Source organism: Rattus norvegicus, chromosome 5, assembly GCF_021556685.1.
Source record: "Rattus norvegicus strain SHRSP/BbbUtx chromosome 5, alternate assembly SHRSP_T2T, whole genome shotgun sequence".
NCBI classification, from domain to species: domain Eukaryota; kingdom Metazoa; phylum Chordata; class Mammalia; order Rodentia; family Muridae; genus Rattus; species Rattus norvegicus.
Genome location: NC_141538.1, coordinates 121,519,823 through 121,536,913, shown reverse-complemented (window position 1 = coordinate 121,536,913; position 17,091 = coordinate 121,519,823). Strand labels below are relative to the sequence as shown.

Below are 17,091 nucleotides of genomic sequence, written 5' to 3'. Positions count from 1 at the left end.
CAGGAAATAAAAGCAAGTTAGGAACTGAGAACAGACAATAGCAGTAGTTAGCTGGAGAGAGACAGAAAGGCTGAAGGCCCAGTGCAGGGGTGAGGCAGGGGTGGGGGAGGCAGGGGAGGGGAAAAGAGTGAATGCAGGCACAAATACAGCCTCAGACGACTCTCACTGGGCTCGTAGAATATTTTGGTGTTAACAAATGTTTAACAAAGAAAATGACAAATAAGGTTGGAGAGGGAACAGTTCACAATCTATAATAACCACATACAAGAGGACAGAACAGTACCTAGAAAAGATGTTCAAGGGCTCAAGAGAGTTGCAGTCCTCAAATCCACCAATGAATGAATGAATGAATGAATGAATGAATGAAAGAAAGAAAGGAAGGAAGAAAGAAAGAAAGAAAGGAGGAAGGAAGGAAGGAAGACAGACAGACAGACAGACAATTTTTTAAAATCAAGAAATACCAAGATAAGGTTCTTAACGCACTAAAAGAAACTAACTTTAGTCAATCTGTGTATGTGTGAATGGGTGTATGTGTGTGCAGGTGTGAATGTATGTGTATGCGGGTATGACAGTGTGTATGTATGTGTGTGTGTGCAGGTCTGAATGTGTGCATGTGTGTGTGTACGTGTGTGTGCCAGTATGAACATATGTATGAATGTATGAATATATGTATGCAGGGATACATGAGAATTTGGGTATCAATGTGTGTAGGCAAGTGTGGGCATGTGTGCATGCATTGTGCATATGCAAGCACGTGGAGGCCAGAGGGATGACCACAGCTGTCTTCCTCAGTTGCTCTCCATTTTATTTTATTATTCTATTTTATCTTATTTTATTTTGGCAGTGTCTCCCAGGAAACCTGGAGCTCACTTCAGCTAGACTCCAGGGATCCTCCAGTCTCTCTCTCCCCAGCACTAGGACAAGAGGTGCACACCACATCCATCTTTATATATGGGTACTGAGCTCTGAGCCTTGGGTCCTCACAGTGACACAGCAAGAAGTACACCGTGTGCACCATCTCTCATCCCCCTAGCCTCACTTCCTTACTTCATCGTATGTTCTCGTGTGTGTAGCCCCAGGCCAGCCTCCTCCTCCTCGGCCTTCTGAGTCCTGGGCTTACCTTACCGGTGTGTGCCATTACACACAGACCAAAAAAATGCTCTTAAAAATTTAGCAAACGTTTACTCCTTGCCGGCTGCAGTCCCCGAGAGTGATAAGCTGTAACAGCAAGTATGAAGTGCTTCTTGACTGACATTCTCAAAAAGACTATCGAGGAGTCTGAGTTACATTATCGCCCAGATGAAACACCATCTCCACACACACAGATGTGGTTCACAGAGCTCCATAGTGAGAGCTCTTCTCCAGGAGCTGCACGGGAGCTCCGAGCCAGGCGCCATGGCACAGGCTCTGGAGGCTGAAGCAGGCAGGCTGGGAAGCTGAGCCTAAGCTACTCACTGAGACCATTTTTGTTTTTAAAGTAAGAAAGAGTGCCAGGCAGTGGTGGCACACCCCTTTAGTCTCAGCACCTGGGAAGCAGAGGCAGGTGGATCCTGAGTTTGAGGCTAGCCTGGTTTACAGAGTGAGTTCCAGGACAGCCAGGGCTACATAGAGAAATCTTACCTTGAAAACAACATCAACGACAAAAGTAAAAGAGGAGAAAGGAAGCCCAGTGGCTTTAGGTCACCACATAGTCACTTTCCCCATTGCTGTGAACAAGCCACAACTTAAGGGAAATAGTGCTTACCGTGGCTCATGATGTGGGGGTACAGATCATCCTGGTGAAGGAAAAGCAGTGACAGATACTAAGCAAGAAGGAGTCTAATATCTATAACTATAAACTGTAAAGTCCACTCCTAGTGGTCCACTTCTCTAGAGAGACTCCATCTCCTAAAAGATTCCATGAGCTCAGAGGACCAAGTGTCTAAACACATGAGCCCATGGGAGGTGTCTTACGACCAAGCCAGAACTCAGTCTAGACTCAACTGTTGCCACAAGCCATCATCAGACTGACCCACCAATAGCGTGTTTCAACCTGATCTACAGTCCGATAGTGGGATCAGGAATAAGCCACAAGAAACCCGTAACCCCTTGAAATTATATGTGGGTTTCCATGGCTATGAATAATTGCACTTTCTGGAGAGGAGACACAGCTTTCGACAGACTCCTAATTGAATAACTTTAAGTGAACGGGATAATTTCACTGCCGGGAGCTAATCCAGTCACCCCCTGCAGCATGTCTTCATCCAGCCCTGTGTGAGCTTGTCAAGAACCTTAACAGCATGCAGCACTTCAGAGCAAAGCAAGTAGGCTCTCCCTTTCTGCTCTGCCATCTCTCATTGGCTTCTGGGTTGAACGGTGCTAACAGAGAGGAAAACATGATATGTTTGATCCCCGTCCTTTGAGACATTGACAATAGAGTGTATGGGAGAGGGTAGGGCGTGGCACTGGGTGAAATAAGAACATGAGCTTTGGAATCAAACGAGACGTTAGCTCTCCACTCTGCCCCCAACTAGCTCAGTGGTCTCTGGCAACTTACTCAAGGTTACTTTTCTGTTTGTTTTCCTATCAATAAACTGGGAGTAAGATGTTGACTGTATAGCCTTGAAATGACATTATAGACTATGTACGTCATCTATGATCCAGGTGACGGTAAGCACACACAAAAGAATCCAACCTATTGTTATCATAGATACCCAGGGGAAAGAGTACTTACTCTTCGAGGGACTTCTCAACCCTTCTACTAGATTCAGGTTGGGGAGTCATATTTTAAAAGACATCATGGCAAAGAGATGATGCTGTGTGTGCATTCAGAGAAAATAACTAAGATGGTCGGGAAACAGGGAATCCTGTCCTAATGACCAGTGATCAGAAGAATGGTTAAGTTATTAGTCAAAAAGGGATCGATGGTCACTATTCAAAGGAAACAAATTTTATACACTTTAACATAGCTAAGACATTTATACTAAAGGAAACTGTCTGGGGTAGAGTAGGACTCCTCATCATGGCTCCTGTGAAACAAAAGGTGTTGAAAATGTACTAGAATCAGGACAAGATGGCTTAGTGGGGAAAGGTCCTTAACTGCCCAATATTGGTACAGGCAGAAGGAGAGAGCTGACTCCACAAAAGCCGTCCTCTGACCTCCACATGCACATATACAATAATAATTAATCTTTTTTGTTATCGCTAATGGGATGACGCAGCAATGAAAAACACTTTCTGCTCTTCCAGAGGACCAGAGTTCAGTTCCCAGGACCCAAGTGAAGCAACTTACAACGTTTTGTATGTAACTCTAGCTCCAGGGATCTGATGCCTTTGGCCTCCGGCACCTGCAGTCACACAAACATAGGTACATGCAAACACACACCCCTACACATAATGAAAAATAAACTTTTAAAAGGTGTGCTAGAATCCCCAATGTAAATGAGAGATGTCTTCTACAACGGCGAAGGATGCAAATTCTGAGGCTTTATATTTTATTAAACTTCTTGGTTAGGTTACTATTTGGTGAGAACCAATTCGAAGAGGAGGTGCAGGGCAGGGGCTCAGTCAGTAAAACACTTGCCTTGCAAGCACAAAGACCTAAACTTAATCCCTCGAATGCACATAAAGAAGCCAGGTGTGGCGGCCTGTGTTTGTAATCTCAGCACTAGGGAAGTGGATACAGGTGGATTCCCTGGGGCTCACTAGCCCAGTTGGTAAGCCAATGAGAAACTCTGTCTCAAGAGGTAGTTAGAGAAGGTAGATACTTTTGAAGTTGTCCTCCTATGCCCACACAAACACATATTCATGTCCATGTGTCTGTGTACACACACACACACACACACACACACACACACACACACACACACACACCTTTTTAAGAACCAAGGAGTGAAACAGCAATGGGAACCAGACTCAGATGATACCCGGAGGGAGATCCACTGCAGAGTCCTTAAAGGACCCAGCCTCTCAGTGTCCTGCCAGTCTTCCTGACATCTGCTCTGTCCTCTGCAGACATTTCTGCAACTTGTGCCCAGGGGGGTTAGGGGGAAGAAAAAGGATTATTTTCCTTAACAAACAATTCTCATGGCTTCTTTATTTTTGAAATTTTTATTACATTTGTTTATATTCTCTCTCTCTCTCTCTCTCTCTCTCTCTCTCTCTCTCTCTCTGTGTGTGTGTGTTCATACACACGTGTGCATACATGCACAACTTACAGGAATCAGTTCGTTCCTTCCACCATGTGGATGTGAGGCTTAGGAGCAAACAGCTTTGCCCACTGAGCCACCTCGCTTGGCTTCTGTTGTCACCTTGCTGAACGGTCACTCTGGGGATGGCACTACTGGACAGAGGTGGGCTGAGATCCAGTAACTGCCTGGTTTTAACCAGTTACTTGAGCAGAGGGGAAGGATCAAATCCTTGGGCTTTTGTCACTTCCCTAAGGCAAACAGAGAGGAAGCCCATCCACACCATAGTGAGAGGGACATCTGGATGCCGCTTAGAAAGGCAAGAAAGAGGGGGTCTCATCTCATTATGGGCAACAGCATCCACTTCTCAGCCAAAAACCAAAACAAAACAGGGCATGGAAAAGCGAGTGACTGTATAAGACACGGAAGATGGGGGCCTATTGGGAAGAGGAAGGAGTCAGTGGGCGGGACAATCAGGGAAGGATAATGGGGAATTATTTGGCTCAATGAATATATACTGATAAAAACAGAAAGGAAAGAATGGCAGAGATTACTTTTTTAAAGAGACAACCTACAGAGGATTAAAGAGATCCTGTGGCTAGCCATGGCTCCCCACCCCTGAGCCTAAGGTGACAGAGGGAATGGTCTGGTGTCCCAGGTGTGTTAGTATACTGGAGAGCCACTGGGTAGGAAACGGCTAATACAGTCAGCCCCCTGCCCCCATACAGCCAGGTGAGCATATCTCCTGATGACTCCAGGGAAGCCTGTAAATTCAATCAACAGTCCTGAGCACAGGCTAGCCCCTGAGAGTGGTAAGAAAGGTGGAGAACAGATCTGAAGAACAAGTGCCCAGCCCCTCAGGGCAACCCTGCAGGTAACCATTAATCAACACCTAGAGGAGAGAGGGCACTAAGTGTTCTAGAAGGCTGATCTCCCCACTTATCTCCTACCTCCCCTCCTGGTGCACACTACCCCTTCCAAGTAAGGCCACTGTGCGTAGGCAACAAAAGTAACCAAACGTATGCACTGTATTTTCTTCCTTCCTTTCTTTATTTTAAGAGTTTAGCACTCTCTGGCTGGCCTCTTTCCACCAGGCTAAAGAGAGCTAAACATGGCTACAGAGAAGAAGGGGGTCCTAGTGGGTTAGCAGCAGGGCCCCCTTTGTACACCATCACCCCAAGCAGGGTTGAATTTATTTAGCTTCCCCTATTTTCTAAGTCTCGTTTTAGAGACCACTCCATGTAATTCATTACCCTTCTAGAGGTCTGCCCTCAGACACAGGCGCACCTGTGATTGGCGGCTGAAGGCCGGCTGCTGCACAAAGCTGCTTAGATGGTATTGTGCGACTGGTGTAATCCTACCCACCAAGAGCAAGCAAATTTAAACAGATGTTAAAACTCAGACCTGCAAAAAGAAGTATCTCCCAACATATTCCTTCTACGGAAAAAAAAAAAAAATGGGACACAACTGTGAAGAGCCATGTATAAGAATTAACCTATTTGGTAATAGGAGCTTTCTAGATCACCTGGGCCGTGCTCTCTAGATCACCTGGGCCATGCTCTCTAGATCACCTGGGCCATGCTTTCTAGATCACCTGAGGCACACTCTTTAGATCACCTGGGCCATGCTCTCTAGATTACCTGGGCCATGCTCTCTAGATTACCTGGGCCGTGCTCTCTAGCTCATCTGGGCCATGCTCTCTAGCTCACCTAGGCCATGCTCTCTAGCTCACCTGGGCCATGCTCTCTAGCTCTCCTGGGCCGTGCTCTCTAGATCATCTGGGCCAGGCTCTCTAGCTCACCTGGGCCATGCTCTCTAGATAACCTGGGCCATGCTCCCTAGCTCACCTGGGCCATGCTCTCTAGCTCACCTGGGCCATGCTCTCTAGCTCACCTGGGCCGTGCTCTCTAGCTCACCTGGGCCGTGCTCTCTAGCTCACCTGGGCCGTGCTCTCTAGCTCACCTGGGCCGTGCTCTCTAGCTCACCTGGGCCGTGCTCTCTAGCTCACCTGGGCCGTGCTCTCTAGCTCACCTGGGCCGTGCTCTCTAGATCACCTGGGCCGTGCTCTCTAGCTCACCTGGGCTGTGCTCTCTAGCTCACCTGGGCCGTGATCTCTAGCTCACCTGGGCCGTGCTCTCTAGCTCACCTGGAGCACGCTCTCTAGATCACCTGGAGCACGCTCTCTAGATTACCTGGGCCGTGCTCTCTAGCTCACCTGGGCCGTGCTCTCTAGCTCACCTGGGCCATGCTCTCTAGCTCACCTGGGCCATGCTCTCTAGCTCACCTGGGCCGTGCTCTCTAGCTCACCTGGGCCATGCTCTCTAGATCACCTGGGCCATGCTCTCTAGCTCACCTGGAGCACGCTCTCTAGATCACCTGGGCCGTGCTCTCTAGCTCACCTGGGCCGTGCTCTCTAGCTCACCTGGGCCGTGCTCTCTAGCTCACCTGGGCCGTGCTCTCTAGCTCACCTGGAGCATGCTCTCTAGATCACCTGGAGCATGCTCTCTAGATCACCTGGAGCATGCTCTCTAGATCACCTGGAGCATGCTCTCCAGGTCACCTGGAGCACGCTCTCTAGCTCACCTGGGCCGTGCTCTCTAGCTCACCTGGGCAGTGCTCTCTAGCTCACCTGGGCCATGCTCTCTAGCTTACCTGGGCCATGCTCTCCAGGTCACCTGGAGCATGCTCTCTAGCTCACCTGGGCAGTGCTCTCTAGGTCACCTGGGCCATGCTCTCTAGATCACCTGGGCCATACTCTCTAGCTCACCTGGGCCATGCTCTCTAGCTCACCTGGGCAGTGCTCTCTAGCTCACCTGGGCCATGCTCTCTAGCTCACCTGGGCCATGCTCTCTAGCTCACCTGGAGCATGCTCTCTAGCTCACCTGGGCAGTGCTCTCTAGCTCACCTGGGCCATGCTCTCTAGCTCACCTGGAGCATGCTCTCTTGATTATGTGAGGCTTTTGGTACATGCTCTTAACAGAGCACTGTGATACAGGCTCCAAAATACTCTTCTAGAATTCAGCTTCAACAGCACAGAATAGAATTTCTGAAACACTTTTCGAGAATTTCTGCCAACACTCAAAACGTGAGGAGCCTGTGGTGTCCCAGAAACCCAGACATGTGTCTCTATGACAGTTGTCAGTGGCCTTGTTACACGGGGAATGGAGTAATGAACACCAAGCAGCTAGAGCTGACATGTTAACTCTGTACAATTACATTAGAAAAGGAAATGTAACAGAATTTTCAGATAACAAACAATCTTTATGTAACTTAGAGAAGTGCAATATTCTTTTAAATACTTAAGTTTTTCGTGTGTGTGTGTGTGTGTGTGTGTGTTTGTGTGTGTGCGCACACACATGTACACGCCTGACAAGGCCAAAAGAGGGCATAAGGGATTGGAGTTATGAATGGTTGTCTACAATCCAGGCAAGAGTAATGGGAATGGATGGATCTACAAATGTTGTCTGGGTAGGGGGGCGAGTCATAAATCTTAGATTTCCATCCTATCATGTCAAATTATTCAGAGGTCATGCCTATGAGGCTGGAGGGATGGTTCAGCAAAAAAACACTTGTTGCTCTCACAGAGAACTTGGGTTTGGTTTTTGGCGCCCTCTCGGCAGCTTACAACTAACTGCCTGTAACTTCAGTTCCGGGCATTCCAACACCTCTTTCTGGCCTCCGAGGGCACCAGGCATGCAGACAATGCTCATAGATACATACAAGCAAGCATACACTAAACTAAAAGTAATAAAACAAAAGAACAGGAACGGTGGAAAGCCATAAGGTAAAAAATGTACACTCTCTGTAAGTGTCAAATTTCAGGGAAAAAAGAGGACATTTTGTGAAGAAGTTACTCTAAATCACTTTTAAATTCAGCGGTCCTGGTAGAACATAAAATAGGAAAGTTTCAGACAGAACACAAAACTTTACCCAGCTCCCCTCTCACAACTGTCTAAATGAGAGCCACCATTTGTTACTATAAGGAATGGTTTAGGGCTGGAGAGATGGCTCAGCAGTTAAGAGCACTGGCTGCTCTTCCAGAGGTCCTGAGTTCAATTCCCAGCAACCACATGGTGGCTCACAACCATCTGTAATGAGATCTGATGCCCTCTTCTGGTGTGTCTGAAGACAGCCACAGTGTACTCACATTCATAAAATAAAAAAAGTAAAAAATAAAAACAGGAATGGTTTAGGCACGGGTCCTGGGAAGATGAAGCCAATGGTTTTCTGTAGGATCGTCTTTTATTTCTCTTTCGTGTGCATATGTGTATGCAGGTACATGTGAAATGTATGCTTGGGCATGCTTATGGAGGCTTAGAGCTGACACTGAATGTCTTCCGTAAGTGTTTGTCACTCTATTTACTAAAGCAGGGTCTTTGGCTGGACCAGGAGCTCAATCTAGTTAGCCAGCTTGCCTTGGGGACCCCATGTTTCTGTCCCCTGAGTGCTAAGCTATGTATGGCTTTGGGTTCTAAGGATTCGAACTGCAGTCCTCACGCTTACACAACAGGCACATTATCCAACAAACCATCTCCCCAGCCCAGGATTTTTACTTTTTATCTTTTTAAACAAGGAAGAGAGATGGGAATTATCGCAAGTGGCACAGTGACTGTACAAAGGACAGGCTAAGACGTAAGAGATGGGAAGGACCACAGGAAGTGACGAACTGAAAAGTTATAACAATCTCTTCGAAAGGTAAAGAGACCTGATCCAAAGCTGGGACCAGGTAAACAAAAGAGCCAAGAGGATTGCAGAAAGTTACAGAGGCAGACCAGAGAGGGTCTGACAGGCTGTACAGTAATATTAACATAAAGACTTTAATATGCACATATGTGTGTGTGCTTGTGTATACTATTTATTTCTTATTTTCCTCAGTACTGGGGATCAAACCCAGACATTTGTTAGGCAAGCACACTCCCACTGAGGTATAATCCCAGCTCTACCTGTGTTTATTTTTTAATTGGGAGACAGGATCTCACTAAGTTGCCCAGGCTGGACCTGGAACTTGTTCTGTAGCCTAGGAAGGTCTTATACTTGCAGTGCCCCTGCCTCAGCCTCCCAAGGAGCTGGCATCACAGGCTTGTGCCATCAGGTCCAGCAAGACTTTATAGATTATATTTTTATAAGGTATTCCATGCATGTACTTTAAAGGTTTCACTTTAAAAATACTTTCTATAAATATTTAAGTCACAGAAACTGTGGATCTGTAGGCTGTCATTGTAAATGTTACACGAATATGTGAAAGAAAATTCTATTTTAAAGAGCTATGTTTAAGAAGAAATTCCCCAGAGGCTGGGGGAACTAGCCCAGTCAGAAAAGTGCTTGCTGCATCAGTCCCAAAATGTCACACACATTCTTGCAACCCCAGTGTTGGGGAGGTGGAGACAGAGGGATCCTGAGGCTTGCTAGCCAGGCAGCCCAAACAAATGGGTGAGCTCCTGACCAGTGAGAGACTCTACCTCAGAAGAGATGGATGTGGAAGAGGGGCTGGAAAGATAGCTAAGTGAGTAAGAGCACTTGTTGCTCTTGTAGAGGACTGGGGTTCAGTTTCCAGCACCCACACAGAGGCTAATCGTCATTTATAACTACGTCCAGTTTCAGGGCAACCTGATGCCCTCCTCAGATCTTTGTGGGCATTAGGCATACACATGATATACATACATAAATGCAGGCAAACTCCCATACACATAAAATACAAAAATAATTAAATTTTTTAAAAAAAATACAAGGTTGAAAATTAAAGCTGAATGTGTTGGTGCAAGCTTTTAATCCCAGCACTCAAGAGGCAGAGGCAGACAGATCTCTGATCAAGGCCAGTTTTACCTACATAGCAAGTTCCAGGACAGCCAGAGCTACATAGAGAACCTGCCTCACAAAAAACAGTGAGAGAGAGGAGAGAAGGGAGAGGGGAGAGAGGAGAGGGGAGAGGGGAGGAGAGAGGGGAGAGGGGAGAGGGAGGGAGGAGGAGAGAAGGGAGAGAGGAGAGAGGAGAGAGGGGAGAGGAGAGAGGAGAGAGGAGAGAGGAGAAAGGAGAGAGGGAGGGAGGAGAGAGGGGAGAGGGGAGAGGGGAGAGAGAGAGCACTCATATATCACATGCGTTCCTGAAGATATCTGAAACTGGCCTCCGGCCTCCACATACATATGTAAACATGTTCATATTCATCTGTGAGTACACGTGCACACACACATACATGAACATACATATGCACACACCTTTTTAAAATAAAATAACCATGTTTTTGAAATGTTAAGAACAAATTATCGGGGTTGGGGATTTAGCTCAATGGTAGAGCGCTTGCCTACCAAGCGCAAGGCCCTGGGTTCGATCCTCAGCTCCGAAAAAAAGAAAAAAGAAAAAAAAAAAAGAACAAATATCAGGTTACTATTAACCAAATACCAAACAGTGGCTTCTTTACACTTGGCAATTTGAGAACTAGTCCTGACGCTGATTAGCTTTTTGTCAACTTGACACAAGCTAGGCTCATCCAGGAGGAGGGAACATCAATTGAGGAACCGCCTCCATTGGCCTGGGGGCAAGTCGTGATTAATGATCCATACAGGAAAGCCCAGATCACTGTGGGTGGTGCCACTCCTGGACAGGTGGTCCTGAGTTATAGAAGAAAGCAGGCTGAGTAAGCCATAGGGAGCAAGCCAGTAAGCCATGTTCCTATGGCCTCTGCTTCAGTTCCTGTCTCCAGGTTCCTGCCTTACGTTCCTGCCCTGGCTGCCCTTGATGATGGACAATAAATTGTAAACCAAAATAAATCCTGGTTTGTTTGCTTGTTTGTTTGTTTTGGTTGTGGTTTTTATCACAGTAACAGAAAGCTAACTAGGACAGCCCTTAATGTGATCTTTTAAAATAAATGAGTGAATATACAAACTCGTCTAGAAACAGAGTATTTCAAATATCTGATTAATTATTAAACACAGTATTTTTATAACAGTTAAGTATGCAGTTTCAGTTCAGGCAATATAATATAATCCTTCCTGACAAAAAGATATAAAATAAAGTTAAACTTTGATTAGTAGGTTGAAAATAAAATACAGTCAGTAAGGAAAAATCAGACATTGTGAAGGGAAGTTAAAGACACAACCCAAAAGAAAAAAGGAGGTCATACTGACTATGTTCATAAAAATACAACATAGAAAATGAATTTTACTAGACAAGTAAAAACATCCATTATCACATAAAAATAATCTATTAGACTTTCTTTTTGTTATCTTTTGGAAGTTAACACATTTAATACCTAATTTACTTACTTACATAACACTGCCATTTTTAGTTATGAACACTAACAGAAAACTGGCAAATCTAATTCAAGTACTGAGGAAGAGGGGGCTTGTAGGAGGAACAAAGAACATATTCCAACATACTTCACCTGGAATCTAAGACTGATCTGTTACAGTTTCAAAACTGTGTATCAGAACTATCCAAACATTTTATTCTACCCATTACTAGAGAAAAAGATCAACAGCAGGACCAGTCAGGAGACCTTTGCTTAACCACTGACTGGCAGCTCTGTTTTGACTTTTGGGTGAATCTCTCCAGTTCTTTTTTAAAGGGGGTGGGTAGGGCATAAGAATTGAGCTTGTTGCAAAATTTAAATGACTTCACTGAGATATCTTAGCTTAAACCAATTTTATTTGCTAGTTTATGCAAACAAACTAGCTGCTTTTACAGAAAAATCCTGAGTTTTAGAGTAATTGTAAGTTTAAAACAGAGAAAAAAATATGTCCCTACCCCCAAACAATCACAGATGTAAGTGTCTGAAAGCCTTCTGTCAGCATATAGATGAGGTAGGACTGAAATAGTTCCTAAGACCCTTGGGTTTCTTTTCCGCCTCTTTTGGGAACAGAAATGCAAAAGATAACAGCAAAGCAAGAACATACAGAACTGCCTTGAATTTGCATTAAGTGTTTTTAGACTTCATGCAGGGAAATGTTACAACAGAAATAGCTGACATTCTGCAGAGGAAATCCAGACACTTCTCCATCTTCTTCTAGATTGTCTATCACAGAATCCATACTTCTTTAATTTGTTTTGTAGCAATGCCATCTGCTTCTCCCAAGCCCCCCTCTCCCTGAGCTCCATGGAGACCTTTGCCATTCATGAGCAGGAAGGCTATTTTTCCTACTTAGAGGACCTTCAGGTGGCAACACAGAAACACCACCTGACAAAGGAAAGTAGGCACTGTGGCACATCTTAAGTTCAATGATGAGATAACACCACCTAAATACCTTGAGGTTGTAGGCTTATGTTTATTGTATCTACACAAAGTCTACAAACGGTAATGAGGTAGGCATTGTCATATTCTATGAGTCACAGAACATGTAACTGTTATTATTAGCCAGTCCTCTTGCAACTCTGTATGAACCACAAAAGGAATTTCACAAATTTGCCAAATAGGGTCCTGCCTATCAGGGCAGAGATCATTGCATTTAGTTTACATATTCAAATACCTATATGTGAAATGTACAAGCATCTGCACATGTAGGAAACCTAAAGAATGATACATTGTTTCATTTTTTTGTTAAAAAACAAGTGCATGTGCATACTTATGTACAAGAAAATGGAGAAAGACAACATGGGCGATGCAATAGTTCAATTGGTAGAGTGTTGCATGTATTCATGAAATCTTGGGAGTAACACACCACACACACACACACACACACACACACACACACACACACACACACACACACACACCACGGTGGACTGTTTTGTCCAGCCTGTGGTATACATCTGAAATCCCAGTACATGGTAGGTGGAGAAAGGAGGATCAGGAATTCAAAGCCTGCCTGGGAATACTTGACATGTTGTCTCGAAAGAAAGGAGCGGAAATGAGGGAAAGGCAGAGAGAAAAAAATGGGAAGGAGGACTATGAATGAGAATGAATGAATATGAATCTCAGGAAAATCCTTCAAATTCTCTAGCGCTCCTACAATAAGTTTTTAACTTTCGCAATCAAGGAAAAAAAAAAAGTTAAATCGACTCAGGCTTTCTAATCCAAGAGCAACCGTTAATCTGGATTAAAGACGGCGAGCTGCTTAACTTTTAAACTCCGCTCAAGCACTGAGAAACAAATCCTGCCATACTTGGTTTGGCAGAAGGCTGCAAGACTCTGCCGGCGCAGTATCAGCCTCTGCTTTCTGCGGCCTTAACAAGCGGAGCAAAGTTGTTTCATACAAACTTGGTCAAGTGCTTCTGCTGCAGAACTCTCCCTGCTTTCGCGTGACCCCGCCCCCGTGGCACTCCAAGTCCCCAACACCCTACGCGGGACCCCTTTCCTTCTCGAGGGGCTCCGGAAGCTAGTCCCCTAAATCTGAGCTCCTCAGCTGCCCTCCTTGCGCCTTCACCTACAACACCGCCTTGGACTGGAGGGAACACAAAGTACAGACCAGACGTGGCAGCAGCCGCCCCAGAACCCCCAGACCCTACATGAGCCGCTCCGTCTTGCCCAGCCTCAGTTTCCCAACATGCTGCTCTCACTGGCTGCAGACCAGTGAGACTTTGCTTCGTCGAGGTAAAGGGCTCAGCGTGCATATCTTCCTCCTCTCCTAGGCGCCCGGACCAGCCCGGATTCCTCCGGGTTGCGGTGTCCCCAATCCCGGCCCGGTCACCCCGGCCCGGTGCCCATACCTGGGAGCTGCTGTCCTGGGGCAGGTTTTTCACCAGGATTTTCCTCCGGTTGCTCAGCTCCCGTCGCATCCGCTGCAGCCGTGCAGCCACCTCCTGGGGGTGCAGCGCAGCCACCTCCCCCGGGCGCAGCGCGGGCTCCACGGCCTCCCCCGCCGTCCCAGCAGAGGGTCCGGATCCCGAGCCCGGGCCCCCCGCGCCGCCTCCCCGCGCCGCCATCTTCCCGGCGCCCCGCTGCAGACTCCGAGAGGCCGGAGCGAAGCGGGAGAGAAAGCGGAGAGGCCGCGCGGGGGCGAGGCGGGCCGGACGCGGAGCAAGGGCGCGCGGGCGGGGGAGGCGCCGCAGCCACCGACGCGGGAGGGGCGGAGCTCAGAGACACGCCCTGCACAGCCACGCCCCCGATGCTCCGCCCCCTCCCCGCAGGACACCTGCGGAATCTAGGACTCGGTGAGGTGGTGGGACTTGAACCCGTACCAACACTTCCCCTAGCTCGCCGCGCTCGGCCTGGCCTCTCAAACCCGGGGGCACCAGGCGCCACTGCGCCACCTGGAGAACCCCTCAATTCTGATACATCAAGAAGTGCGCATTTGGCAAAGTTTAAGTTTTCGATGAAACATAACATATGAGGTTTATCTAAAAAGAAAAGATTCTGGAGGAAGGTTTGGTATATTTAGTAAGACCTGAGCATAACAAATTTTCCGGGTTGTGTATAAGAAATCAGTGTCTTTCATCGGTCCCTACGCTGCCTAAGATGGACAACCTGGCTAGGTGTATTTGCAACACAAATCGGAGCTAAAACAGAAGGCAGGAGGCAGGAGAAAAAGTTCCTTGATTATTTGAATTGAAACTTGGAAAGAGACATACTGTGTAAAGATATACCTAGTCAAAGTGAGATCTACAAAATATAATGTCCGTTGACTAGCACCAGCTGTAATGACCATTAGCAAACACAAAATATGTACCTTAAGTCTGCCTCATGAAAGTGCACTAAAATAAAAGCCTGTATAACATCAGCCAGTGATCTGTTAAAAGAAAATACTTTAAACACAGCAGAAGTATATAAATAAAGGAGTTTTAAAAATCATGAAAGGGTTGGAGAGACAGTGCATCCTTTTAGGGCACTTCTTGCTCTTGCAGAGGGCCACAGTACTATGCCAGTACCCAAGTCACATGGTTCACAACCACTTGTAACTCTACCACCAGGGGATCCAATGTACTTTTCTGACTTCCAAGGAAACACAGACACACACACACAGACACACACACACACACACACACACACACACACACACACACACACACACATTAAACAAACAAATAAATAAATAAATAAATAAATAAATAAAATCATGAATTCAGTACCGAGCACGTACAACCCACATATTTCTAAGTATGTTACAATGTTTCCCTTAAAAAAATTCCAATTAGGGGATTGGGGATTTAGCTCAGTGGTAGAGGGCTTGCCTAGCAAGCACAAGGCCCTGGGTTCGGTCCCCAGCTCTGAAAAAAAAAAAAAAAAGAAAAGAAAAGAAAAGAAAAAAGAAAAAGAAAAAGAAAAAAATTCCAATTAGGCAAAGCTTATTTTCTTCACACTACACACGAAGAAACGGAATCTGGCATGATTAGGCCCAATGTTCAAAATATTATAAAATAAGTCATCTGTAATCACCCCACCCCAAAATTATGGTTAATAGTCCTCAAAGTGTTCTGGAATACTCACGTCATTAAAATGAGTCAGGGCAGTACCCCAGTATTACAGCCCTATTCCCATAGACACAGAGGGAAGATCCAATACGCCATTACAGTCTGTCCACACAGTGGAATATTGTTCAGCTACAAAAGGAAGGCAACGGTTGCCAAAGGGTAGGGAAACCTCCAGATCGTTAGATGAAAGGAGATAGAGACGACGGCTACACACTGTATGATTCTTCTCATCAGGTAAATCCACAGAGCAAAACCAAGAGCCAGGCAGGGGCTGAGAAGAGCAGGCCATGAAGCACAATGGCCCCACTGGCTCAAATGTTCTGGGACTAGAGAGAGGTGGCAGTTGGCAAATGCTGTAAATGGCCCAGTATTGCCTCCGTTCCTTTTTGAACTGGTTAATAGCGTGAAGTGCACCTTATAAACATGTCAGTTTATTTCTTTTCCCTGTTACTATGATAACAAAAAAAAAAAAAAGGAGAAACCTTCCAAGCAAAGAAAGTTAAGGGAGAAGAGGCTTATTTCATTCAAGGACAGGGTCAGCCTAGCAGAGAGGTCACTGTGACAGAAGCTTGAAGCAGCTGCTCATTAGATATCCACAAGCAGGGGCAGAGAACAGTGAGTGCATGCTCTGAGCTCTCTCTCTTCACTTCAGGATCCCAGCCAGGGAGTGGGAACACTGCAGGGGCAGGGTGCCTGGTTAGTATTTCTGTTGACTTGACATAGAGTCATCTGGAAACAGTGAACCTTGATTTAGAAATTGCCACCATAAGATCCACCCGTAAGCAAGTCTGTGGAACACTGTTTTTTGGATGAATGATTGATGTGAAAGACCCAACATTCTGTCAGCAATGCCACTCCTGGGCAGGTGGGCCGAGCAAGCCAATAAGTAGTAGTTCTTTGTGGTTCGGCTTTAGTTCCTGTCTTCAGGTTCCTGCCCTGACTTCCTATCGCCACTGTCTTAGTTAGGGTTTAACTGCTGTGAAGAGACACCATGACCAAGGCAACTCTGAAAGGACAACACTTAATTGGGGCTGGCTTACAGATTCAGAGGTTCAGTCCATCGTCATTAAGGCAGGAGCATGGCAGCATGCAGATAGGCATGGTACAGGAGAAACTGAGAGTTCTACATCTTCTTGATCTGAAGGCCACTAGAAGACTGGCTTCCACGTGGCAAGGTGGAGGGTCTCAAAGCCCATCCCCACAGTGACACACTTCCTCACACAAGGCCACATCTACTCCAAAAAGGCCACACCTTCTAATAGTGCCACTCTCTAGACCAAGCATATACAAACCACCACAACCATAGACTGTAAACAATAAGATGAGACAAGCTCTTTCCTCTCTGTGGTGCTCTGCTCAAGATATTTATCACAGCAACAGAAAGCAAACTGACACATGGGTCTTCCCACCTTCATTAGTAGAATCAGGATAAGCCCCACAGATATGTTGACCTCCATAGGCTCATAGGGAGTGGCACTATTAAGAGATATGGCCAAGGACTAGAGAGATGGCTCAGCAGTTAAAGAACACTGACTGCTCTTCCAGAGGTCCTGAGTTCAATTCTCAGCAGACAATGGTGGCTCA

The 17,091-nt window shown here is 46.2% G+C and overlaps 1 protein-coding gene across 2 annotated transcripts in view; it reads right to left on the bottom strand.

Moving 5' to 3' along the window:
- The window catches only part of Raver2 (ribonucleoprotein, PTB-binding 2), an 85,513-nt gene extending 71,360 nt beyond the window's left edge, over nucleotides 1-14,153 (bottom strand). Inside the window, exon 1 of one of the 2 annotated variants that reach the window (XM_087549820.1) lies at nucleotides 13,807-14,153. In XM_087549820.1, coding sequence (XP_087405946.1) covers nucleotides 13,807-14,022 — 216 coding nt within the window. In that variant the 5' untranslated portion in view covers nucleotides 14,023-14,153. 2 annotated transcript variants of the gene reach the window in all.
- Nucleotides 14,154-17,091: the final 2,938 nt, after the last annotated feature.